The sequence below is a fragment of the Anastrepha ludens genome, chromosome 4 (genome assembly GCF_028408465.1).
Source record: "Anastrepha ludens isolate Willacy chromosome 4, idAnaLude1.1, whole genome shotgun sequence".
NCBI lineage: Eukaryota > Metazoa > Arthropoda > Insecta > Diptera > Tephritidae > Anastrepha > Anastrepha ludens.
This window is the reverse complement of record NC_071500.1, coordinates 128,846,568-128,872,282: the sequence shown is the minus strand read 5'-3', so window position 1 is coordinate 128,872,282 and position 25,715 is coordinate 128,846,568. Positions and strand designations below refer to the sequence as shown.

Below are 25,715 nucleotides of genomic sequence, written 5' to 3'. Positions count from 1 at the left end.
AGTAATGAGCCTTCCCGCGCGGAGCGTCTGTCAAGCGAGCAACCGAATCGGCTGGTGGGAGAAAATGATCGTTGGACCGTCCACTAGAAACAACAGCGGTGCAGTCAACATCGCTGCGCGCGTGAAAGCTGTTTTAAAAGTGTGTTAGAATTTTGGAGTGGCGTGACAGCCGAATTGAACGCGATTCCGGCGGATGAGTTAAACAAATGTTTCCTGCAGTGGAAAGACCGCTACAAGCGGTGTGTTGACGCTCAAGGGTCCTATTTTGAAGAATATTAGTTATATAAGCCAAAAGGTTTAATAAAACTGCTTAAAAAAAAATAAGGCTCATTACTTTTCAGTCAAACCCTACATGTTACAAAAAAAAATGTTTATAGTGAAATAGTGCAAAATCGGACAATTTTTAGCCTAAATTTTCGACAGCGGCACTCATAACTATTACGATAAAACAACATTTTCATAAGTGCTATGAATTACAATATAAAACCTAAGTTAAATGCTTGCTGGGTTGACGACTGCTGTATACACTTCTCTTCAACTGTATTTCAGAGCAAACTGCAAATGCGGTCGGAAGAAACCTAATTTTTAAACTTCTCCTGGGGGTTCTATAGAGACCCTAGGAAATTGGGACTTTCACAGTTATAATGGTGTGACCTTGCTCTTTCTAGTGGGCGGTGCCACGCATCCTCCCCCTCCGCCACCCATTCAAATATATCGTGGTAGTAATGGAAAGTTTTGCCTTATATTTTCATATGTGTCCAAAATTATGTAAAAAAATTTCAATCGGCATAAAGTAGTTTTACTTTTTAATTTATTTTACAAGTTCGCCTGTTCAGCTGACGTATTTTCCCCCCTCTACCGCACAGCTAACTATTTTTTTTTTATTCTACTAAATGTCAACAATACATGAAAAAATTTTCAGTCGGTATAAAATGAGTTGGTAGAAATTTTTTTTCGACACGTTTCGTACCCTCCTACAATCATACCCACCGCGAGCGCGCCAGCTGACGTTCACTTTCGTTATTCATGAACATAGTATAGTCAAGAATTTAACGGTATAAAAACGGCTCCCGGACTATATGTTATATTTGTATATTTATGGATGTGCACATATTTATGTATTGTATATATATGTACATGTTAATACTTAGTGGTAAAGTATGTTGGATTGTAACATTCTGAGTTAATGGATTGGGTGAAAGGGTGATTAGTTTAGAGGTATCTGCTTTGAAATAGGAATAAAACAAATTTCAAATTGATTGGCTTCAATTGATTGGCTTCTTTAGTATAATTTTTGTGTAGAACCATTCATGACATTTATTTTTTAAGGATAATCCCTTTCAAATGTTGACCGTAACTGCGCCGTAATTCGGCTATCCGTAAACACCAATTTTGAATGACTCGCTGAAGGACAGCGTTCGGTACCTCGTAAATAACTTTGATAATTTTGGCTTCCAATGCCTCAATCGTAGCTGGTTTATCCACAAAGCATTTAGACTTTTAATACCCACACAAATAAAAGTTCAAAGATGTGATATCACATGATCTTGAACGCGAATGCACTGGTCCGAGACAAGGGATAAATTGCTCACCGAAACGACGACGCAGTAAATCCATTGTTTCACGGGCTTTATGGGAAGTAGCACCAGTTAGTTTATTTTTATTTATTATTAAAGTCAAGCTTACAACCATGGATTATTTTTACAAATTTAATGAGAAATAATTTGAGTACATTTAACAATTTTCGGTAAGGTAGCGAAGCAATTTATGTTTGAAGCACGAGCTTTCTTTTATACGTTTTATTTTATGAGTTAAGGTATTCCAAATACGGACAGAGAACACAAAGTATTGACGTTCAGTCACCAAACAACTGTATTTCATCGTGACTAAGTTTAACGAACGGCAAGACTTTGAAAACATAAGTCGATCTTTGACGTATTTTTTGTTCCTGAGTGTTTATGATCTTCTGGAGTAAATCTGAATATTTAAACCTAAGCAAATCGTCAAAAGAACGGAAGCAATTTTTTTTCGCGAAAACAAAAAAGTGGTCATAACGTTAACGTATCTTGCAATGTTGTATGTATATCACAAGGAGTATACTATATAACTCAACCATACAGTAACGTTGGTAACAAATACGTTTTAGCTAGTAGCAGCCGAATATTTACTGGCGTAAAATGTTGAGTGGTCTATAAATTTCGGAGCATACCATAAACTTTGCCTATGGCAATAAAGATGTGGTTGCTCCATGTCAATATTCTATTAAATGTAACCCCTAAATTTTTAATAATGCCCACATATTTAATCACAGCGTTATTTAGTTTGTCTTTGTACATTGTGACTTATCAGGATTAAGAATTAATCCGTTGTCAGAAGCCCACTTGGAACAACTAACATATCACTATATTTAATCACACTAAGCAAACCATTAATTTACAAGACAAATAAAAGAGGGCGAATGATAGAGCCTTGAGGTACTCCTCTGGTTACAGGTAGGAAGTTGGATATGGTATTATCACCACATACTGCTAGTATTCGGTCACTAAGATATGTTTTCATAAGAGTTAAAGCCGACGTTGAAAAGCGAATAAGTTTTTAAGCTTCAAGGTTAAAAGTTTATGGTCTATGGAGTCAAATGCTTTGGAATGGCCAAGTAGAGTAAGAGAAGTCACATGCTTTTCGTTAATGTTGAACATTATATCATCCGACACTTTTAGAAGAGCTGTGATGCAGCTCCTACTACATCTAAACCCCGACTGCAATGTGTTCACCAAAGCGTTGCCATTTTTTCATTTTTTATTTATTATCATTTACATTGTAACTAGTTAATAAATTATAAACTAATGAACAATTTGGATTTAATTTTGTGCAATACAACTAAATTAAATAATGCTCTGCCCAAGGTTTGCAGAGAAGTGGGCTACTGCGTGAGTTGGTGCGGTTTTTTTCGTTTCAGCCTTTTATTTCCATTTACCGGGATCAATGAGGGCTGAGGCTTTGCTATTTACATGGTGGCGTAGTCTTTCCATATGAGACTTAGCATTTATGTTGATCGAAGTGGCAACTGATTCGATGCCAAGGGCGTTGTTGTTGTTGTTGTAGCAGTATCTTCGCCCTGTCAGTGTAGTGTTAGTACCGGTCGTCTTCGTCTAGCTTATCTAACGGTAGGCCCAGGAAACTAGCTGTTTCGACGGGTTGGGTTCAGAGGGAGCGAGGTGTTAGATGAGTGGGTTTGATGGGGCATGTGAAAAGGTGGTTAGTGTCGTGCGGTGTGTCTTCACATGCCGGACATATGTTTAGTATGTCGGGGTCGATTCTGGATAAGTAGGAGTTTAACCTGCTACAGTATCCAGAACGTAATTGTGCCAAGATTACGCGGGACTCTCGGGGAAGCTGGAGCTCTTCGTCTGCAATAGGTGGTGGTTGGACTCCGATAACGGCATTCGGGGGTCGGGAGCTTAAGAAGGTGGTAAGGGTCTCCCAATAAATGTCGTTTATGGCCTGTCTGATCCTGGAGTGGTCTGTCAGTTTTGTCCTGGATCTCGTCCATGTAGTTGAGGAAGTGTCTTCTGATGTGCCTGGGAGGTGGCTCAGGCACAAGCAGGGGTCTGCATGGGTGGGGCCTACGGTGACACCCTAGCAGAAACTGCTTGCCGAGCATTTTATTGTGCTCCTTTACAGGGAGCATATGAGCCTCGTCATGCAGGTGTTGAATTGGGGACATCAGGAGACATCCTGTCGCGTTCCTGGCAGCAGTATTTTGGCAGGTCTGGAGCTTCGTCCACTGCGTATCACTGGTTCCAGGCGACCAGACAGGCGCAGCATAGTTAAGAACCGGTCGGCCTATTGCTTTGAAAGTCGACAGCAACATTTCTTTGTCTTTGCCCCAAGTGCTGCCGCCGAGCGACTTGAGGACCTTGTTGCGATTCTGTGCTCTCGTTGCAATAGCGGTTGTGTGCGCTGAGAAGGAGAGCAAGCTGTCAAAGGTGACTCCCAATATTCTGGGGTTATTTACCGTCGGTATTGGGGTATCATCGACGTACACCTGAAGTTGCAGCTTGACCTCCTTTGTCCAGGTGGTAAAAAGGGTCGCCGTGGATTTAGTGGGAGAAAGTTTTAAGTTTCTCGCAGTAAAGAAGCGAGAACGGCGGGCGAGGGAGTCGTTTACTTTGGAGCATAGGCCATCAATGTCATTGCCCGACGCCATTATCGTGCAGTCGTCGGCGTATGAGACCAGTGAGACTGCCTCTGGTGGCTGGGGGAGTTTCGAAATATAAAAATTAAAAAGCAAGGGTGAAAGGACACCACCCTGCGGTACTCCTTGCTTTATTTTTCTCTGTTTTGAAGTTTGGTCTCGAAATATCACCGACGAGTGACGACCACTCAGGTAGTTCGCGGTCCACCTCTTCAGCCCTGGCGGGAGTGTCGACTGTAAAATGTCATCTAGTAGCGTGGCGTGGCTGACTGTATCGAAAGCCTTTTGTAGGTACAACGCTACTAGGGCAGTCCTCTCGCAGGGGCGGTTTTGGTTTAGTCCACGGTTTACCTGGGTGTTTATGACGGTGAGTGCCGTGGTGGTGCTGTGCACTCTTCGGAATCCATGCTGGTGTGGGACTGGAGTCAGGTGTTCCGTGAGGAGAGGGAGTAGAAGGGCTTCAAGCTGTTCTACGTTACCGGAATGACTCGGGTTTTTCCCGACCAAGGGCTGCGCCCCAGTAAACTAGCCCTGTCTAGTGTACCGTATTTTTTTTTTATGCCAAGGTCGTGTTCGGTATCGGTGTTGCGGACATCCCTAGGTGCATTAACACCTCATCGTAGAACCTTATTTTTGAATCTTTCTATAGATTTTATATTGAGCAGCCCCATAGCTGGATCCCATAAGTCGAAATTGGTTTAAGCACCTGCTTATATAAAAGAATTTTATTGTATAGGGATAAGGCTGATTGGTTGCCCATAAGCCAGTACATATTTCTATATCTGATTTCTAACTGTTATTTTTTCTTTTTAACCTGAGCATTCCATCTAAGCTTGGTATCTAGTGTCATATCTAATTATTTGGCGTTTATTTGGCCGTTTATGTATAGTGGCAGATATTGGAATTTCTTCTGTGTGAAGTCTAAATGAACCGATTTTGTTTCATTTAGTTTTATGCGCCATTTAATGATCCACTCTGAGATTTTATTTAAATAAATTTGAAGGTTTTTGATTGAGTCAATATGGGTTTCTCCTACCGACAAGATGGCTGTGTCGTCAGCAAAAGTTGCTGTGGAGCAATTTGTGCCATTAGGCAAATGACATGTGAAAAGAATATAGAGAATGGGCCCCCGCACGCTGCCCTGTGGGACGCCAGTTTTAATTTCCTTAAGTTCGGAATATGTGTCTTTGTATTGTATTCGGAAGAAACGATCAGATAGGTACGATTTTGAAATATTAAAATACTGTGTTGGTAGAAGTGCATTTATTTTGTTGAGGAGCCCACCATGGCAAACTTTCTCAAACGCCTTAGACACGTCTAGAAAGACAGCAGAGCACACCTTTTTCCCCTCAAAGGCGTTTTCAATGATGCGAATAATTATGTTGAGACTTTTGGCTAAAAGCTTTTCCATCAGTTTTGATATGATTGGTAGGAGCGAGATAGGTCGATAAGATGTGACATCATGCGTTGGCTTCCCTGGTTTATTAAACATAAATATTTCAGCAGTTTTCCAATATATAGAGTTGTGGTGCAGTTTGAATGTGGCCTTCATTATTTCAGTAATCTTGGATATTGTGCATTGAGGAACTTGTTTTAGAATTTCAGCAGTAATAAGGTCATACCTAGGCCCCTTTTTTGATTTTAGCTCATTTATTTCACCAAGCAATTCGGAATCCGTAACAAGGGGAGTTTCGGCATCAGTTTAATAGTTAAGTGGCTGCATTCCGGCTGCGCTCGATGTTTCATATGGCTTCAAGATGCCTTCGAAGTACTAAGCAAAAACATTAGTTTTTCTTTACTGATTTTGGCCCAAGAGCTTTCTTCTTTTTTAATTGATAGGTACTGTGTTACTGGCTGTGAAAAGTTTTTTTGCATTTCCAGAGTACTCAGAGATCTATTTTAAAAATCTTAATCTTCTTCTTTCTTTTTTCTTCTTGAAAACTCCTTTCGTAATTTTATTTAGTAGTTTTTTGTCGGGTGGAGATCTTGTTTGCTGCCATCGTCTACGTGCCTTGCGTTTTTCTGCAACCATATCTTTAATATCTTTGGTATATTTATGACCTGATGTAACAAACCTTTTTTTCCGAAGTGCTACTCCAGGTTGCCTGTTGTATGAGCTTAGATAATTTTAATATTTTATTATCTAAATCGGAAGTGTTGGTAATTTCTGCATTGTGATTATCCGCGGTTAAGACATTCCTAAAATATTCCCAATCGGTATATTTATTCGTTAGCGTGAATGGCAATTTCTTGATAAGCGCATTTTCGTATAATGTTAATAAAATTGGAGAATGATCCGAGTTCATGTCCAAACCGCTTTCTATGCTGATAAATTTAGCTGCTATTTTTTTTTGCCAATGAAAACATCTTTTAGGTCGGGTATTTTTTGTGGATCCGTTGGCCAGTATGTTGGAGTTCCCGCAGAAAATGTGATACATCCAGTCTGTTGAAGAGCATTGCACAATTCTCTACCTTTTGTAGTGATTAATCTCGAGCCCCAGTGTGTGTGTTTCCCATTGAAGTCGCCGCCCATTAAGAATCGGTTGTCGTGACTATTAATTAGCTCTATGTATTGGTCGCATTTAATCTGATGTTTTGGGGGACTATAGACTGCAGTGACTGACAAATTCTTAACACCCTCCACTCTTATGGTTATGCTTGAAATTCAGGTATAGAAATGCTGCCTTCTTCGTAATGTTTTATATTACTTCTTATAATAATAGCAGCGCTTCCTCGTGTGGCGTTGTTTGGGTGAATTGAATGATATGTATTGTAGTTTTTGAATTTGATGTATGACTGCTTGGTGAAGTGCGTCTCAGATATTAGACAGATGTGGATTTTTTCAGTTTCTAAAGTCATTTCGCCCCTCAGCAGGCAATGACAAACCTCCGAGTGTATTTCTGCCATGAAAAAGCTCCTCATAAAAATATCTGCCGTTCGGAGTCAGCTTGAAACTGTAGGTCCCTCCATTTGTGGAACAACAAATAGGAGGAGGAGCTCGACCAAACACCCAAAAAGGGTGTACGCGCCAATTATATATACCTACATATATATTATATAATTGATTTGTTAACATTTCGTTTGCAAGCCTTAAAGGTGTTATAGGTTTCCGAAGTTCTGAAACTCTTCAATTTGCGATACGCTTTGTTGAGTTTGTAAAACAAGTTTTTAATGTGGTTGTTGAAACATGGGTCTGTTTTTATTATTTGTGTGGTTCCACTACTGAAACCTGGAAAGCCCGCCAACCAAGGGGAATCTTATCGGCCGATAACTCTCCTTTTCCCAGTATTGAAGACACTCAAAGCCCTTATAATCCCACTCTTCACGAAACACCTAACCCCAACCCCACATCACCGTCATAAACGCCCAATTAAACCGCGGGCTTTACCAAAACCGCCCATGCGAGAGGACTGCCCTAGTAGCGCTGAACTTGAAGAAGGCTTTCGACATTGTCAGCCATTCCACGCTACATGATATTTATCGGTCGACACTCAAGCCAGGGCTGAAGAGGTGTTTCGCCAACTATTAGAGCGGTTGTCACTCGTCAGTGATTTTTCGAGACCAAACATCCAAACAGAGGAAGATCAAGCAAGATGCTCCGCAGTGTGGTGTCCTTTCACCTTTGCTGTTCAACTTCTACCTATCCAAACTCCCTCAACCACCAGAGGGTTCTCCCTGGTCTCGTACGCTGATGACTGCACGATAAGGGCGTCGGGCAATGACATTGATGACCTGTGCGTCAAAGTGAACAACTACCTCACCGACCTTTCACGCTTTTTCGCTGCGAGGAATCTACAACTTTCCCCCACTAAATCCACGGCGACCCTCTTCACCACCTTGACAAGGAGGTCAAAGTGCAACTCAAGATAAAAGTCGATGACACACTCAAAATTTTGGGTTTAACCTTCCACAGTTTGCTCTCCTTCTCTGCACATACAACCGCAATTGCCACTAAAGTCCAAAATCGCAACAAGGTCCTCAAATCGCTTGCCGGCAGCACTTGGGACAAAGACAAAGAAGGCACAGATGCTCCCTGTAATGGAGCATAATAAACTGCTCAACAAGCAGTTCCTGTTGGGGTGCTACCGCAGGTTTCACCTTTGCATACACCTGTTCGAGCCAGAGTCGCCTCCTAGGCACGTCTGGAGCCACCTATTGAATTACGCCGACGAGATCCAGGACAGAACTAACAGACATTTGCTGGACCAGAAATTATTAAGACATACAATAAACGACATTCTTCGGGGGACCATTACCACCTTCTTAAGCTCCCGACTTCCGAATGCCGTAATCAGAGTCCAACCACCACCTACAGCAGATGAAGAGCTCCAGCTTCCCCTTGAGACTCGCGTAACAGTGGCACAATTACGTTCTAAATATTGTAGAAGGTTAAACTCCTACCTATGCAGAATTGACCCTAATGTTGTGGTAATGAAATGTTGCGGAGAGAATCCTGTATCCAATATCCACAAATCTGTTGTGGGAAGAGTCCTGTATCCTTAATGTTGCGGCTATAAAACTGTTGCTGGGAGAATCCTGTATCCAATTCTTGTCCAATAAGCGACTATACAAGTGTTGCAGGGAGTGTCCTGTATTCAATCCAATAATGAAATCCGTTGCTTGGATTTCAAAATTACAATTTTTCTCACATTTATTTTCCAAAATATTCCCTTTATATACATATTTCTTTTCAATCAAAGCCTACTTATTTTCTCAGAAAATTATGACAAATAACAAGAGTTGAAAAACCTCTAAGTCCGTTAGGATCCCTTCGATGCGTTGTTTCAAAGTGGTCTTCGTAGTAATGCTCCTCATGCATAAGATATGCTTTTCTGCGGCGCTTGCTCTAACTCCCACAACCTGTTCAATGCTCGGTCCAATTGAACATCGCAAACGGCTGTAAGCGTGGCATATCAGGCTCAGATCCATTCACGCATCCAAACAGAGTCCACCCAAAGACCGTCAGTTGAGCCATAGGTGTGCCAGATGAACGCTTACGAAATTCTGTATAGATAAGTTGATCCATAACGTCCATGCCAATCAATATATCGACACGCTTCATAAACTGCGGATCGGCTAGAAACAAACCTCGGATATGCGGCCTCGACGAAATAGCTATAGTCTGTGTTGATAAGTCGCTCGTAATTTTTTGGGCAAAATTAGAGTTTTGACACTGAAGTATTGATTTGTAGAGAAAGAAGAAAATGATACTTCACCTCTAGCTAGTCCTCCTTGCGCCGACCCACTTCCAGTAATGTTAACTTCAGATGATGATCGCGGCAGGCCCAAGCGTTGCACACACACCTCGGTCACAAAGGAAGCATGCGATCCAGAATCGAAAAGTGAACGTGCGGACTGCCAAATACCGTAACAGTCGCCTACGTTCATTAATGCGGTGGATAACAGCACAACTCTTCCTAATTTGACGGGTGGACTGGAGCTTTGATGTGGCGCCAGCAGCGGCCAACGGATGTGACGCGTTGCTGATGTAATTATTCACTGCGCTAACAGTCGCTGAAAGCAAAGCACCGTGCAAAAAGCTGTGATGACGTTGTTTACACACGCGGCAAGTGGAAGCACTCTTACAACGATCTTTATAGTGACCTGGGATACGGTACACTAGACAGGGCTAGTTTGTTGGGGCGGCAGCCCTTGGTCATGAAAAACCCGAATCATTCCGGTAACGTACAACTGGCTGCCATGGGAATTATAGTGACCTGAACTTAAGCAGTTGAAGCATACGCGACCTTATTTCACGAGATGTGATTTTGGGGGCAAATCTAATTCACGAAATTTTTCACAACCCTAAATTTTATGAGCTCCACTACAATATGCACACACGTTATATTTTTCTGATACCGTGTGGAACACATTTGTCGACTTGTTTGCTGATGCAGTTTTGACCTTAATAGGTACTGATGTTGTTGACGACGAAAGCATCGATAGCGATCGACATCTTAATGCTTTAAGCTCGCGAATATGCTGTTGGAACGCATCAATTATGCCTTTGATCGCGTCAGCACTGTTATGCCCTTTTAATATCGGCCAACGCGTTAAGATAAGCTTCCATAATTACAAGAATAACCTTATACCGCGATATTAATAGACCCCAAGCTTCAACGTAATTTGCGTCACATATTTTAAAACCACTGATAGTTTTCAACGCGTCACCCTTCAAGCTGCTTCGGAGGAGTGCAACTTTTATCCATCCGATAAAGCAGAGTTACTGTCGACTAACAAGGAAAATGCGTCGAAAAAACCGATCCACCAAAGAATATGGGTAATTCCATATTCGGTAAACGTATAGCCGCGGATACACGTGTCTTTGTGGAGCTATCCTGCGGTGTAATACGACAATTTGTCACGCGGCTAAAGTTAGCTGAAACAGTAGAGTATCATTTTTCCGCTTGGATACATACGATAAACGAACCCACTGTTCACTCAATAACTGGAGGTAACTCGCAATATTTTCTGCATCCATATTGAATGCCTCATCAATACATTTTGCCATATACCGTTTAATGGCATTGAGAGCGGAATCGCGCGTTTCGACAGAATTGGACATATTTTTTTTTTATTTTAATGTAACAGAGATGTCCTCTGTTCAAAGAAAAGTAACGACTGAACTTTTAGAACTTTCACGATTTTTAATGCAGGATCGGCTGCACAAACGTACACACGATTTAATGCACAACAATTTTCTTGAATATTAGTTGCGCCGTTTGCTACGCGTATGTACGTATGTGTGTACACAAGCGAATTAGTATATGCGAAAGGCAGGCGGAGTGACCTTATCCGGCTCGATGGACCAAAATTACAATTTTTCTCACATTTATTTTCCAAAATGTTCCCTTTATATAGGTACATATCATGATTCAATAATAAAAGGTTTGCTCAGTAAGCAGCTTTCTCCTTTCCTCTTGACAAATCGGCTCCCTTAGCAAGACACTGGGTTGCTAACTCTAGAAATTTAGAGTAAAAGTGGAGGAAAAGTAAAATATGTAGGAAAAAAATTTCGCTTTCAGAAGAATGTGCTTATGAGCAAGAACTTGCTCGGTACGTCCAGGACCAATATGGACCATGATATGGAGTACATCCGGACATATCAGGGTATCATAGATGGGGCAATGAGCGTGAAAGATGGTCATTTTCACAATCTGAGCCCGATGCCTTTCAAATATAGGTTGCGGAAGTACTCACTAGATTGTTTTAAAAATATATAACTTATTAACAAGAATTCATTTTGTAATATATAATTACTCGCAGCCTCTGAACGGCATATGGTTTATTATGAAGAGCTTTTTCATGGCAGAAATACACTCGGAGGCTTACCATTGTTTGTCGAGGGGCGATCGCTAACAATGTTTTCTATCATTTGGCATTTCGTGCCCGGGGTTTCGAGTCCGTGCACTTCCGAATGGTAGTCACGCACCAACCCATTCGGCTACTGCGACCACCGCCGATGTAATAATTCATTTGAATAAGAACGATTAGGAATATAAGAGTACTTAAAATATAAGAATAATCATGACTTGGCGGTCAAGACACCAAACTTACGTGGGCAGAGCATAGTAAAATAAGACATGAGTATCTTCAAAGTTTGTTTTTAGTCTACTAAATTTATGATAAATCCATTTCCTCTATGAAAGTATTACTTAGGGTCATAATGCTTAGGTAACACAATAGCGCCATATTGGCGAAACTTCGCGGTTAGTTTTGACTAAAAAATTAATTCATAAAATGTAATTCTGGGACTATATTTATTTAAAATTAAAATAATTTTTACCAAAAAGGTATTTAATTTTTCCTTTTTCTTCGCCCTTCTTAAATGCGACCTTTTGTAAGGGAGTGTCAGAATTCTAATGTCACAAGTGAGCAAACCTTTAATAATTGAATCATAGGTACATATTTCTTTTCAATCAAAGCCTACTTATTTTCACAGAAAATTATAACAAATAACCAGAGTTGAAAAGCCTTAAAGTGCTTATAATAAAAACATATTTCACAAAAGCGGTAAGTTCTATGTATGTATGTATAAGAACAAAGGAATACTTAATTGAACTCAACAGACCCCGACATACCAAATATATGTCCGGTACCCCGCTCGATACTAACCACCTTTTCACATGCCCTTTAAAACTTACTCATCTAACACCCCTCCCTCTGGACCCAACCTGTCGAACAGCATGTTTCCTGGACCAACCTTTATATGAGTTAGACGAAGACGACCGGTGATATACCCTACACTGACGGGACTTGTATTACTGCTAAAACAACAATATATTCTGAACCTCCTTAATTGCAAAGTCAACGTTGCTAATATAAACCACACATTCATCACTCATGCAGCGAAGTTTGGGAAATTCATCTTCATCGTTTATCATGATGCGGTAGTATTCTCCTTTACTGTTACATTGGCGCAAGCCTCGTCTTTGAAAAAATATAACGGATGATTCCTCCAGCCCGTAGGGCGCTCCAAACACTTGTTTTCAATGGCTGTTCTTGAATAGCTTCGGGTTGCTCTTCAGCCCAAATACGGCAGTTTTTCTTATTGACGTAGCTATTAAGCCAAAAATTAGCCTCATCCCTTTACATAATAAGTTGGCTTGAGCGCGAGATGAACACTTTTCACAAAGCGTCGATTTTCGTAATACAATTGAACGATTTGTAAACGTTGTTGAGGCATAAGTCTTTCCATGATGAAATGTCTATGAATACTGAAAAAAATTATGTTTTTAGTTTGATAATAGTCACGCGTGATCTGTCAAAAAACCCCTATTGGAAAATGTGTCTTCAATCTGATCACCCTTATTATATTTGATGGGCATGTTTAGATTTATATTAAACAATTGTTTAATACTGTTGCGAACGGTGAAAATTCGCGAATCAATCGGTAATAATAGCGAACGAATGAGATACCAAAACAGAAATGTGAATTAGTCTTGAGGGCGACAGCAGATAGCGAGACAGACCAGATGTTCGTTCCCACGACAGTCGGTTCTACGTTACCGGAACGACCCGGATTTATATCCGGCCAAGGACTGTCACTTCAGCAGTATTCCCCATATATGTAGGGGGAATGTTTATGCTGCTATAACAACAACAACCAGGTGTTCTGGGTCTACCGTTAGATGAGTTAGACGAAGACTACAGGTGACTACATTGCACAGACAGGGTTTAGTAAGCTGTTACAACGATAGAACTCGACAGAAGATACGAGCTGTCAGATCTAAAGGATTTTCCAATAAGAGGTGTTATTCCCGTAAAAGATCAATGGTTTCGTTGCTTGTGTGGCACGTAGTGCCGTCTTGTTCAAAATAAACGTTGTCCAGATCAATACCATCCAATTCCGACCTTAAAAAATCGTTAATCATCTGGCGATAGCGCAATCCATTCACTGTAACTGTTGCTCCAGTCCAATGTTAAGGTCCAATGACTCCGCAGGACCATAAAACGTCCCAAACAGTCAAACGTTGAGGATAAAGAGGCTTTTCAACAATAACTCTTGGATTTTCTGAGCCCCAGATCCGACAATTTTGCTTGCTGATGAAGCCACCGAGGTGGAAATGGGCTTCATCACTCAAGATGATTTTTGGATGGAATTCCGGATCATTTCCATGCATTTCAACGACCCAATCAGCAAACACACGACGTTGTTGATGATCGGCCGGCTTGAGTTCTTGTGTTAACTGGACTTTATAAGCCTTAAGACCAAAATCTTTATGCAAAATACGGTGTAATGACGTTTGAGGAATGCCTACTTCCAAAGAACGACGAGGAGTGGATAAACCTGGGTTTTCTTAAATACTTTCGGCTACAACAGCAATATTTTCGGCTGTTCTTTTCTTCACATCATTAACTTTTCGCAACAGCTCGAATTTTTTTACCAATTTCTGTATTGCGGTCCGACAAGGCGCTTCACGATGTCCCAAAAATGTTCGAGTTTTACGAACCCTCTCTGCCAAATTTTCACCATTTTTATAGTGAATTTTAATAATTTCAATGCGTTGTTTAAGCGTGTATCGTTGCACTTTTATTAGTGGCGTAGTTTCTACTTTTCAAATATCATAAAATGACAGCTTCAAAAGTTGCATATACCGAAATAGCGGGCTACTCAAAATAACACCTGTTATTGGAAAACCCTCTAAAATTTACGATTGTTATTAAACACATACAGGGTGGCTGATGAATTTTGCTACATTAAGAAACTCAAATAACTTTTTTTTTAGTGTATGGAATTCATTTTTTTTTTTTCAAGTTGAAGGTCATTAAATTTTATTAAATGTAGCTTAACTAGTTTTAAAAATAATTGAATTTAAATGCCCCCCATGCTCGTTGACACAAGTGCGGCATCTTAGTAAAAAGTTGTTCATTGCTGCTTTGAGAGTTGCGACAGGAATAGCCGCAATTGTTGCCCGAATGGATTGTTTTAGTTCATCCAAATTTGTTGGCTTTGTTTTATAAACTTCTTGTTGACATAAACCCCACAAGAAAAAGTCAGGTGCAGTAAGGTCAGGCGACCTGGGGGGCCACCGAAATTCGGAGTTTCTTGAAATCAGTTTATTGGGAAATTTTCGTCGCAACTCTGTCATAACGGTCTGGGCTATGTGAAACGTTGCCCCATCTTGTTGAAACCACACAGAGTTGAAAGGAATTCTCTTTCAGCGTAGTTCTGGATAGAAAAATTCTTTCAGCATTTTCAAGTAACGGTCTCCAGTAACCGTAACGATGTGACCATTTTCTTTAAAAAAATGAGGCCCGACAATACAGCGTGAAGAAACCGCACACCACACGGTCACGCGAAGAGGATGCAATTCCGTCTCGTGGAGTATCTGTGGGTTAGAAGTACTCCATATTCGACAATTTTGTTTGTTCACATTGCCGTTTAAATCGAAATGGGCCTCATCAGACATGAAAAGGCAGTTTAACATGTTTTGGTCTTCTTCCACCATTTGCAGGATCTTCTGACAAAATTCCAAGCGAATCGGCAAGTCTGCTGCATTCAGTTTGTTAACCATTTGAATTTTGTAGGGAAATAAGTCTAAATCTTTGTGCATTATTGTTTGCAAAGACTGTCGGCTGACACCAAGTTGAGCAGATAAGCTTCTTGTTGAAACCCTTGGATTGCTTTGTATAGCTGCAGCTACAGCAGCGATCGTTTCCTCCGTCCGAACTGGTGGGTTTCGATGATAAGGCCTTCTTGCGACTGTTCCTTGCTCAGCAAAATTATTCACCAGTCTCATTATGGTTCATCTGCTCGGGGGATCGCCGCCAAACATCCGCCTGTACTCTCTCTGTACCAAAACTACGGACTCCAGTGCGTGATAGCGGCGGACTATCCAAATTCTTGTTTGCGTGTCCCTGTTATCCATTTTAATAAATTTTAAAGATCAATCTGCAAATTAAAACAAAAATGGAACAGATAACTTAAAAAGAAAAAAAGTTATTCAATTTTTTTTGGTAGCGGCTTTCATCAGCCACCCTGTATATACAGGGTGGGCCATATAGCGTTTGCTTTTTGAACCACGTATTTTTTTGAGAATGGTAACACAAATGACATGTCAAATGTGTTCATAATTTACTTAAAGGTTTGACATTTACGAAATGGGACGATATACGCTTGAACAAAATTGGGAATATTGAAAACCTATTTCCAAAGTGGTGAGTCTTCTTCTTATTTTCTGATTTTCACATCGGTGGGTACGTCAATAAGCAAAATTGTCGGATTTGCGGCTCAGAAAATCCACACGTTACTGTAGAGAAGCAATTGCATCCACAACGAGTCACTGTTTGGCGCGGCTTTTGGTCTGACGGCATCATCGGGTCATTTTTTTTTTTCGAAAATGAGCGAGGAGCCGCGGTTACAGTAAATGGCGAGCGTTACCGTGACATGTTCAACGAATTGTTTCCAAAAATTGAAGAGGATGACATGGACGACATTTGGTTTCAACAGGACGGTGCAACTTGTGACACTGCCAAAGTTACACTCGAACTTTTGGCTACCGTTTTTGAAAACCGAATAATCAGCCGAAATTTCGATATCAATTGGCCGCCTCGGAGCTGTGATTTAAGCCCGTTGGACTATTTTTTGTGGGGAGTCGTTAAGGACAAATGCTATGCGAACCATCCAGAGACCATTGATGCTTTAAAACACGAAATCGAAGTTGCCATTCATGAAATTGGAGCCCAAACAATCAAAAATGCTTAAAAATTGGATTGATCGAATGACCTACTGTAAAGCCAGTCGTGGCAGTCATTTGAACGATATTATTTTTCATTCATAAATGACAATGTTTAATCTTCAAAATAAAAAAAAAGTTTGAAAAAATATTGATTAGTTTTTTTTTATAGCCGATTCAAAAAGCAAATTTTACATGGCCCACCCTATATAAGCAAGCAGAGGTGCATGCGTATAGGGTATCGAAATGGAGGTGGAACGTGTAAACGAATAAACGAAAAGTAATAGAGTGATTCAGTCTTTAAGGTACTTGACCACCTTATAAGTTTCAAAAAATTAAATTTTTTTTTTTTTACATTTTTTCAATCCTTATACTTTTAAAAATCATCACCTGAAACTGTTTTTTTAAATTCGAATTCTAACAAAGTGAAATCAGTGAAAATGTGCAGTATTGCTTTTTAAGCATAACATTGTGAAAAACAGGGGTGTTTTCTTAACTTTTTTTCAAACATCCGCCATTTTTTTATTATTTTTTTTTTTTTGTCAGTTTGTGGTAAATTCTCACGCAAGGAACCTTCCTTTTGAAAATTTTGTTTCTCTCTTTTGTTTTAGAATTACCATTTCTAAGATTAACTGTCCGCCGCAAGACATGATTTTCTTCAGGCCTCGACTTTGGCGCCTCCTGGATATATGTTAAAAAAAGAAATTTTAATAAATCAATTTTTTTTTTGTATTATATAAGCTCTAAATAAAAATTTAAAAAAAAATTTATTTTAATATATTATACAGAACATGAAAAAAAAAATTATTGAATATGTTGTACTTTTTAGCTTTCCAAGGTGGTCAAGTACCTTAAGTGAACGTGTACATGTAAAGTAAAGTGTTGGGGATAGAGTAAAGCAAGTGGTGTTATCATTAATTACTGAATTTTATTCGATCGAATTCAGAGGAGTTAGTTAAGAGATTTATTTGATTTATATATAAAATACATATGTAATATATGATGGGTGTGTATGTCTGGCCACAGTGCCGCAGTATATTATTAAAAAAAAATAGCCCTGATCAGTCCAACGTCGGCTGTCCACAGTATTTCTGCGTAAAACTTCTTTTTGCGCACTTCAAAAATATAACCCCCAGCTGCCCAACACCTGCTACGTTGCCCACAGTATTTTTACGTGCTTTACGTTTTTAGCTGTTTTTAAAAAATCATTAATATTGTATTTGAGTATATATAAACACAACATATAAAGTACGCTTTAGAGGTTGCAAACCCCTTCTGGGCGCTCCCAGTATACTGGCATGCCAGCCAATCAGACAATGCCCTGTTAAGAGAAGAAGAAGATTTCTCATGTTTTTCCTGTTTAGTTCCGACAGTCGGTTTGTGCGGCCCATGTTCCATTCCGGCCACGTCATTCTACTAGTTGCACAGGTCAGGGACTGACACCATAGCCTGTTGGCAGCACTGATAGTGTGTTTATCTATAAGCATATTGCAAGTTGCTAAAGGTATATGTGCCTTTACTTTTGCCCGCAGTAGTAGATCTTCTGTAGAAGAGTAAGAAAGATAGAGCTAACGCGCGGTCTGCGCATGCCTGCACTCTCCGAGTTACTCTTACTGATTTCGGGAGTCTACGACTTACTCTTTCGAATTCGAACTTGCTCGGGCACGCGGCACTGCAGTACGAATAGAAGGCTAAAACGTTTTCAGGGTAGTTGCATTCTCACTTTGTATAGTCTTTACACATGCGTAGATACTACAAGTCTCATACACGCAAATTTACTCTATTCAATGTTCATATAAGGTGAAATAATTTTCACATAAGATGTAATTTTGTTAATTACAATAAAATACAATAATCAAAACATAAATTTTGAAATTATTTTACGGAACAAAATTTTGGCAAATAAAGAAGGAATTTATCATTACCATAATTTCATTTATAAAATTTTATCGATTAAAGTACAATTCACAACAAAAATGAACTAAAAAAAACCAAACTGGAACTTTACATCTCGTTTTGATTGTGTCAATATAATCTACGGTCTCCTTTTTCTGTGCTGAGAGTATCTATTCTGTTTCAAGACCAATGCTGGCCTTTCTTTGGACATATAGTCGGTAAAGAAGAAATTAAATATAACACAATTAAATAGGACTATAAATCACTGACTAAATGAAAACAATAATTTTCATTCAGAAAAACAAGGCTCGACCTTCAATCAATGATCTATATGGGAAAAAGTATGTAACATATTGATTATGTCAGTATATTTTGTTCTTACCTCTCCGTTTCAGGAGTGGGGTAGCCGTTTCTCAGGCTCCCTCCACGAAACAAGTTCTTTATCACGGCCGATAACTGCATAGCTTTAGACTCACAGTCGATAAGAAAGGAATTAAATATAACACGAATATATCGAACCATTAATTCACTGACTGCAATGATAAGAATAATTTTCATTCATAATGCATTTTGTTTCACTTTCATAACCTTCTGTACATAGGTAGTTGCCAATAGAATGGTTGTAATATTTACTATATCAAGCATCCCACGCTTTTAATTCTAATTTGAATTATTCTATTTGTATCTTAATTTTTGTTATAATTCTGTTCTGAGGTAGTTGACTATGACTGATCGTTCGATTTGCTTTTACTTCATTATAGGTCTCTTTGTCATTAGAATTTATTTTCTACTTTTTAGTTCGATTGGCAATTAAAGAGTGTTTTTTAGGTATTTTTAAACTATTTTTTATTTACAATCGAATTGGTCAAATATGTTGTAAGTTATGGCGGTTACGCTTTTATTAGACAGGCTGAATTGGCGCTTACACCCTCTATTGGGTGTTTGCCCTTGCTCCTCTTCCTATTTGTGATTCGCGTCTTGGTGTTGTTCCATAAATAGAGGGACCTACAGATTTTACAATGCATACGGCGAAAACAAATACGCAGGAAAAGTTCCGTTATTTTTGCTTTTGTTCGTATGCATTGCCTACCACATAAATTATACTCAGTTTCGTGGCAAAATTCGCTTGTTAACAATGGAGCTAAGGAAAATCGCATTGCAGTGATTGCATTACCGAAGTGTGATAAAAGTGCAATTGAGATTTACGAATTGCTGAAAACCCTAATATTTCGAGAATGTTTGTTTCCCGCACAATCAATCGTTTTTCCCAAGCGTCTGAAGTGAGAGACAGAAAAAAACCTGATCGCTCTCGCGTATTTTCAACCAATGCCATAAAAGCCGTTCGAAAAAGAATTCGCAGAAATCCCCTTAGAAAGCAGAAAATCATATCCGGGAAATGGATGTATCTACCAGATCCATGTCAAGACTAATTAGAGATGATCTCCACATAGAAGTCTTCCATCGCTCAACAGGTCATATTTTGACAACGCGCTTGAAGAAAATTATACTCAACAGATGCAAACAGCTTCTTCGATGGCACGCGGTCGACGGCCATGAAAATATTCTTTTCAAAGATGAAAAAATTTTTACTGTTGAAGAAGTGTTTAATAGCAACACGACCAAATCATTGCTACTTCTAAAGACGCCAAAAATGTCTTCCAAGGTTTCATCGTGGCCACCAGTCAGCCGTCGTAATGGTTGGTAAAGAATATCTTGTAAAGACGTTACAACTCTTCATTTCTGTGAAAAAGGCGTTAAGACCGGTACTAAAGTATACTAAGAAGATGTCTTAGAAGGCGTGGTGAAGCAATTGAGCAGTACTCTCTTCAATTGAGAGTTTTCGATCTTGTAGCAAAATTCCGGTCCAGCCCATAAGGCAAAACCCACTTAGCAGTGGCTAAAAACAATATTCCTGGGTTCATAGCCAAATCTGATTCCACTGGACTACAGTTTGTGGTCACAATTGGAGAACATGGCCTGTCGAAGACCTCACAGAAATTCGGATAGTCTCAAACAATTTTTGGTTCTAGCAGCGACGTCAGTATCCATGGGAACCGTGGGTGCTGCAATAGCTGAATGGCCTAATCGTTTGAAGGCTAGTGTAAAAGCAAAGAGTGACCATTTCGAATGAAAACTTAGAATTTTTGGTTTTAATATTCACATGATTAAATAAAAGTAGTTTAATTATAAAAAGTATTATAATTTCATATATCAGGTTAGTCCATAAGTTCGTGCGTTTTTTAAAGATGGTTTTAAAATTAATAAAAAATATGTTCAAAGTATTTATTAAGCAATAATATATTTTCCTCCATTATTTACAATGTCTTCCCAACGTTTACGCAAATTTTGATTTCCCTGCTCAACAAATTGTTTGTCCTTAGAGTCAAAATACGCTTCGATATCCCTTTTTATAGCTTCTTTTGAGGAGTAGTTCTTGTTACTCATATGGGATTGAAGTCCACGGAAAAGATTATAAGCACAATGTGCAATATCCGGAGAGTATGATGGATGCGGCATAAGCTCTCATCCGAGCTCGCTCAGCTTGCCTAATGTTTGCCTTGCGGTATGAGGTCTTGCGTTGTCGTGGTGAAACAAAACTTTGCGTCTATTCACTAAAGACGGTCGGTTTTTGTTAAGTGCCTCATTCAGTTTTGATAGCTGATGAGAATAATAATCAGCAGTTGTCTGGTTTGGTTCCAGAATTTTCCATTCATAATAAACAATGCCGGCCATATCACACCAAATAGACAGGAGAATCTTCTTGGGGTCAAGTCCTTCTCTAGGGGTCGGTTCTGGTGTTTCATCTTTATATAACCATTGGCGTTTGCGAACAGGAGTATTGTAAAGGACCCATTTTTCATCACCAGTAACGATACGGTTCAAAAAACTTTCATTTTCAAGCCGTTGCAGCAGCTGAGAACACAGATTCACTCTCTGCTGAAGGTTGGCGACGGAAAGTCTATGCGGAACCCATTTTCCCACCTTTGAAACCTTTCCCAACTGTACCAGGTGCCTGTGAACTGTTCCATGTGATGAACTTAACCTCTGAGCTATCATATCGACTGTCAAATTTGGCTCACCTTCCACGAGTTCGAGCAAGACGTCGCAGTTACCACTTCGGAATTTTGAAAACCACTTTTGCGCAGTCCTTACACTCACGGTATCCTCTCCGTGAAGAGTGTTTATTTCCGCAGCAGCAGTTGTTGCATTTTTACCACTTTTGTACAAAAAATACAAAATATGCCTCTTATACGTGTTCGAAGATTCCATTTAATTTTTGAATAACACGTGCTTCTATCCGCAATTAAAATCGCTTGTTGAAAACACAATATATCAAAAAAAATATAAATAGTTCCGTTATATTCCACGAATAATTTTTTGTATGCTAAAATCGTTCAAAAGCGAAATTATTGGTAAAATACACACGAACTTATGGACTGACCGATATGTATTTAACGGACTTTATTTGTAGCAGAACTTATGGCAAGACTCAGTATACGTATCTTGTAAATAGTATCATTGGGTTGGGGAATAAGTTCATAGCATTTTTATTTGTTCTTTTATTTTACAACGATTTGATTGCTGTTTGGCAAAGGGTAATTATTCATTCGATAAAACTTTTTCTGCTCTTCTTCTTCTTCTTAATTGGCGCCAAAACCGTTTACGCGACTTTGGCCGAATTTAACAAAACGCGCCAGTCGTTTCTTTCTCGTGCTAACCGGCTTCAGTTGGACACATCAAGTAGAGCCAAGTCCTTCTCCACCTGATCTTTCCACCGCAGAGGATGCCTTCCTCTTCCTCTGCTACCACCAGCTGATACCGTATCGAATACTTTCAGAGCTGGAGCATTTATATCCATTTGGACGACATGACTCAGCCAACGCAGCCGCTGGATCTTTATTCGCTGCGCTATGTCTATGTCGTCGTAAAGCTCATACTGCTCATCGTTCCATCGCCTACGATATTCGTCGTTGCCAACGTGCAAAGATCCAAAAATCTTGCTCTCAAACACACCAAGCGTCACTTCATCGGATGTTGTCATCGTCCACTCTTCTGCGCCATACGTTAGGACGGGCATGAGAGAGCCTTGTAGAATGTTAGTTGTTCGTCGAGAGAGGACTTTACTACTCAATTGCCTACTTAGTCCAAAGTAGCACTTGTTGGCAAGAGATATTTTACGTTGGATTTAAAGGCTGACATTGTTATCGGTGTAAATGCTAGCTCCTAAATATACGAAGTCTTTTACAACCTCGAAATCATAACTATCAACAGAGACGTGGGTGCCGATACGCGAGTGTGCCGACTGTTTGTTTGATGACAGGAGCTACTTTGTTTTGTCCTCGTCCTCCACCAGACCCATTCGCTTTACTCCTTTATCCAGTTTGGAAATGGCAGAACTAACAGCGCAGTTGTTAAGATCGATGATGTCAATATCATCGGCATACACCAACAATTGTACGCTCTTATAAAATATTGTGCCTGAGCGTTTAAGTTCTGCGGCTCGTACGATGCTCTCCAACATCAGGTTAAAGAAGTCACACGACAGCGAGTCAACCTCTTTGAAACCTCATTTGATATCAAACGTTTCGGAGAGGTCCTTCCCAATTCTGATCATCTTGCATAGCCATATTAGTTCTGCACGGATACCAAATTCAGACATCGCGGCATATAGGTAACGCCTTTTCGTACTCTCAAATGCAGCTTTGAAGTCGACGAAAAGATGGTGTTTGTCGATTCTTCTTTCATGGGTCTTTTCAATCAGTTGGTTGATCGTGCACTTCAGGGTTTCACACAATACGCTCGCTAAACCTTATAGGCGATATTTAGAAGACTAATCCCGGGTAATTGGCTCAGATTGCAGGATCACCCTTCTTATGGATTGGGCAGAGCACACTTAAATTCCAATTGGCAGGAATACTTTCATCCGACCATATTTTGCATAGAAGCAGATGCATGCATCTTACCAGCTCCTCGCCGCCATGTTTGAATAGCTCAGGCGGCAGTCCGTCGACGCCCGCAGCTTTGTTGTTCTGTAGTCGCGTTATCGCTATTCTCACCTCGTCATGGTCGGGTAGCGGAACGGCAATTCCGTCGCCAACGATTGGGGTATCGGGATCTTCATATTATCTGTGACATGCTCAGATATTACTATTTAACTGGTTCGAGAAGTGTTCCCTCCATAATTTAAGGCAAAAATCAACATTTTCGACACCTGCCCTTCTTTGTTCTTCGTCGAGGCCAGAAAGCTTTCGAAGCAGCTCGGGACATTTTCGACGTATATGTAGAATGTGTAATAGGTGATTCTACAGTACGGAAATGGTTTGCAAAGTTCTAAATAGAGCAGTTTGCTGTCGATGGCACGTCCCGCAGCGGAAGGCGTTTTGAATTCGATGAAGAGCGTCTCAAATCTGTTTTGAAGAAGAACAGTCGCCAAACCAGTCGTGAGTTGGCACAAAAAATTAACTGCGATCATAAAACAATTTTCAATGTCCTTCATTTAATGGGATTTACCGAAAAATTGGGAACCTGGGTGCCTCACGAGCTCAACGAAAGAACAAAAAAAGTCGCCTTCAAATTGCTTCTCAGCATCTTGCATCGATCAACACGCGGTCATAAACAGCGCTTTTTGTGCTGGTGTCTATACATCAATATGAAGCAAAGAAAGGAGTGGGTGGCTCCAGGAGATACGCCAAAGCCGAGAGTCAAGCTGAATCTTCATCCAAAGAAGATCCTGATATGTGTTTGGTGGGACTGGGAGAGCGTGATGCATTGGGAAATGCTCGAAAAGAATACCACTGTCAACAAGGAGCTCTACATTGCCCAGCTACACCGCGTGCTATTCGACAGGCTGTTCGACTGGAAAGACCTGATCGACATAGTTAAACCATACTCCTTTACGACAATGCCAGGTCCCATGTTGCACAAGTTGTCAAAACCGCACTCCTTCAGCAGCCATCGTATTCTTCGGACCTGGCACCGACCGATTACCATCTTTTCGGCTTCCTGTCAAACCATATAAAGGGCGTCACCTTCAATAACAAAGAGGTCCTTAAATACAGGCTTAATAACTTCTTTGAACCCAAACCAGGCGGTTTTCGGCAGAACGGCATCAAAAAATTGGTCGAGGGGTGGGAAGACGTTGTAAACAGCAACAGCGAATATATAATTGATTAACTTATTAATATAATTATTGTTTTTTGTTTTAATAAAAATCTTCTAAAAAAATGCTACGAACTTATTCTCCAATCAAATAGAGCCGTGAGGGTTCTAGTTTGGTTTCTCACCTTCGAACTTATTCTCCAATCAAATAGAGCCGTGAGGGTTCTAGTTTGGTTTCTCACCTTCGGAGAGGTGCCGGAATATTGCGTGAAGTTAAAGCCGTGTAGGTTCAGGGCGCCTCTTGGCGAGAGCATGAGTTTTACGGTCCGAACATTTCTTGAAGTGTACTGATTGTCTTTAACTGAAGTCGGCTTCGAAGAGAGCTGTTTTTAGCTAACGCACCAAAGTTATAGTGCAATGTTTAATTTTATTTGGATTATATATAATATGTGATTAAATATACTTATATTTTTAATTTTCATTAATTAATTGTTTTTTGCACTTATTTAGTTCATATTTTTGCGTTTATACAATATATTTTTAAATTATTTTTTTTTAGTTTGGAATCTTTGGTTTATATTTGATTGTATAACCCTATTAGCAAGAAATAACTTCTAAGTTTGCTATGCATATACATTTCCATGAGTTGCAAAGTTGTTGATAGCTTTTATAATTTCTTGTTTTATAGCGATGGCGCCGACGATGGTTCACTTTAAAACAAGGAGAAATTCCGGAACAGTTTTGTCTTGAGTATTACACTGATCGTAATTGTCGTAAACTGAAAGGTATAATTGATTTAGATCAATGTGAGCAAGTTGATTGTGGTCTTCGATTGGAAAATCGGAAACAAAAGTTCCAATTTATGTTTGACATCAAAACTCCAAAACGAACATTTTATCTAGCTGCCGATTCTGAAGAAGACATGCGTGATTGGGTTAATTGCATTTGCCAAGTATGCCACTTGCACGACACAAAACATTCTTTAGATGATAACGGTATGTTTTATTATTATTATTTATTGAATAGTTCCAAGTAACTTGCCATAAGTATTAAAATCTTATAAGCTAATACGCAAATGTTATGACTAAATATTAAGTTCTTAAAAAATATGTTATACCTACCTTTTTTAGGCGATTATTAAAGAAATCATAAGGGATATCACGATCAATATAACCTAGAAAAGATATCAAACGGGTAATCGTAAATAAATGTTACAAATAAAATATGTTACATTTAGGTTAGGTTAAGTTGGGTTGAAGCGGTTGTCCATTCTGGGACCCACTCAGGCTCATAGCCCATTGTAATGCTGCATGGGGAACTTTCTCTCATAAAACTAGGGTGTAATT

The 25,715-nt window shown here is 39.7% G+C and overlaps 1 protein-coding gene across 2 annotated transcripts in view; it reads left to right on the top strand.

Moving 5' to 3' along the window:
• Positions 1-25,715, top strand: part of LOC128861171 (protein daughter of sevenless) — a 74,773-nt gene that overhangs the window by 3,233 nt on the left and 45,825 nt on the right. For both annotated transcript variants that reach the window (XM_054099097.1, XM_054099098.1), the window contains exon 2: positions 25,058-25,364. In XM_054099097.1, coding sequence (XP_053955072.1) covers positions 25,058-25,364 — 307 coding nt within the window. The remainder of the gene's footprint in view (positions 1-25,057; positions 25,365-25,715) is intronic.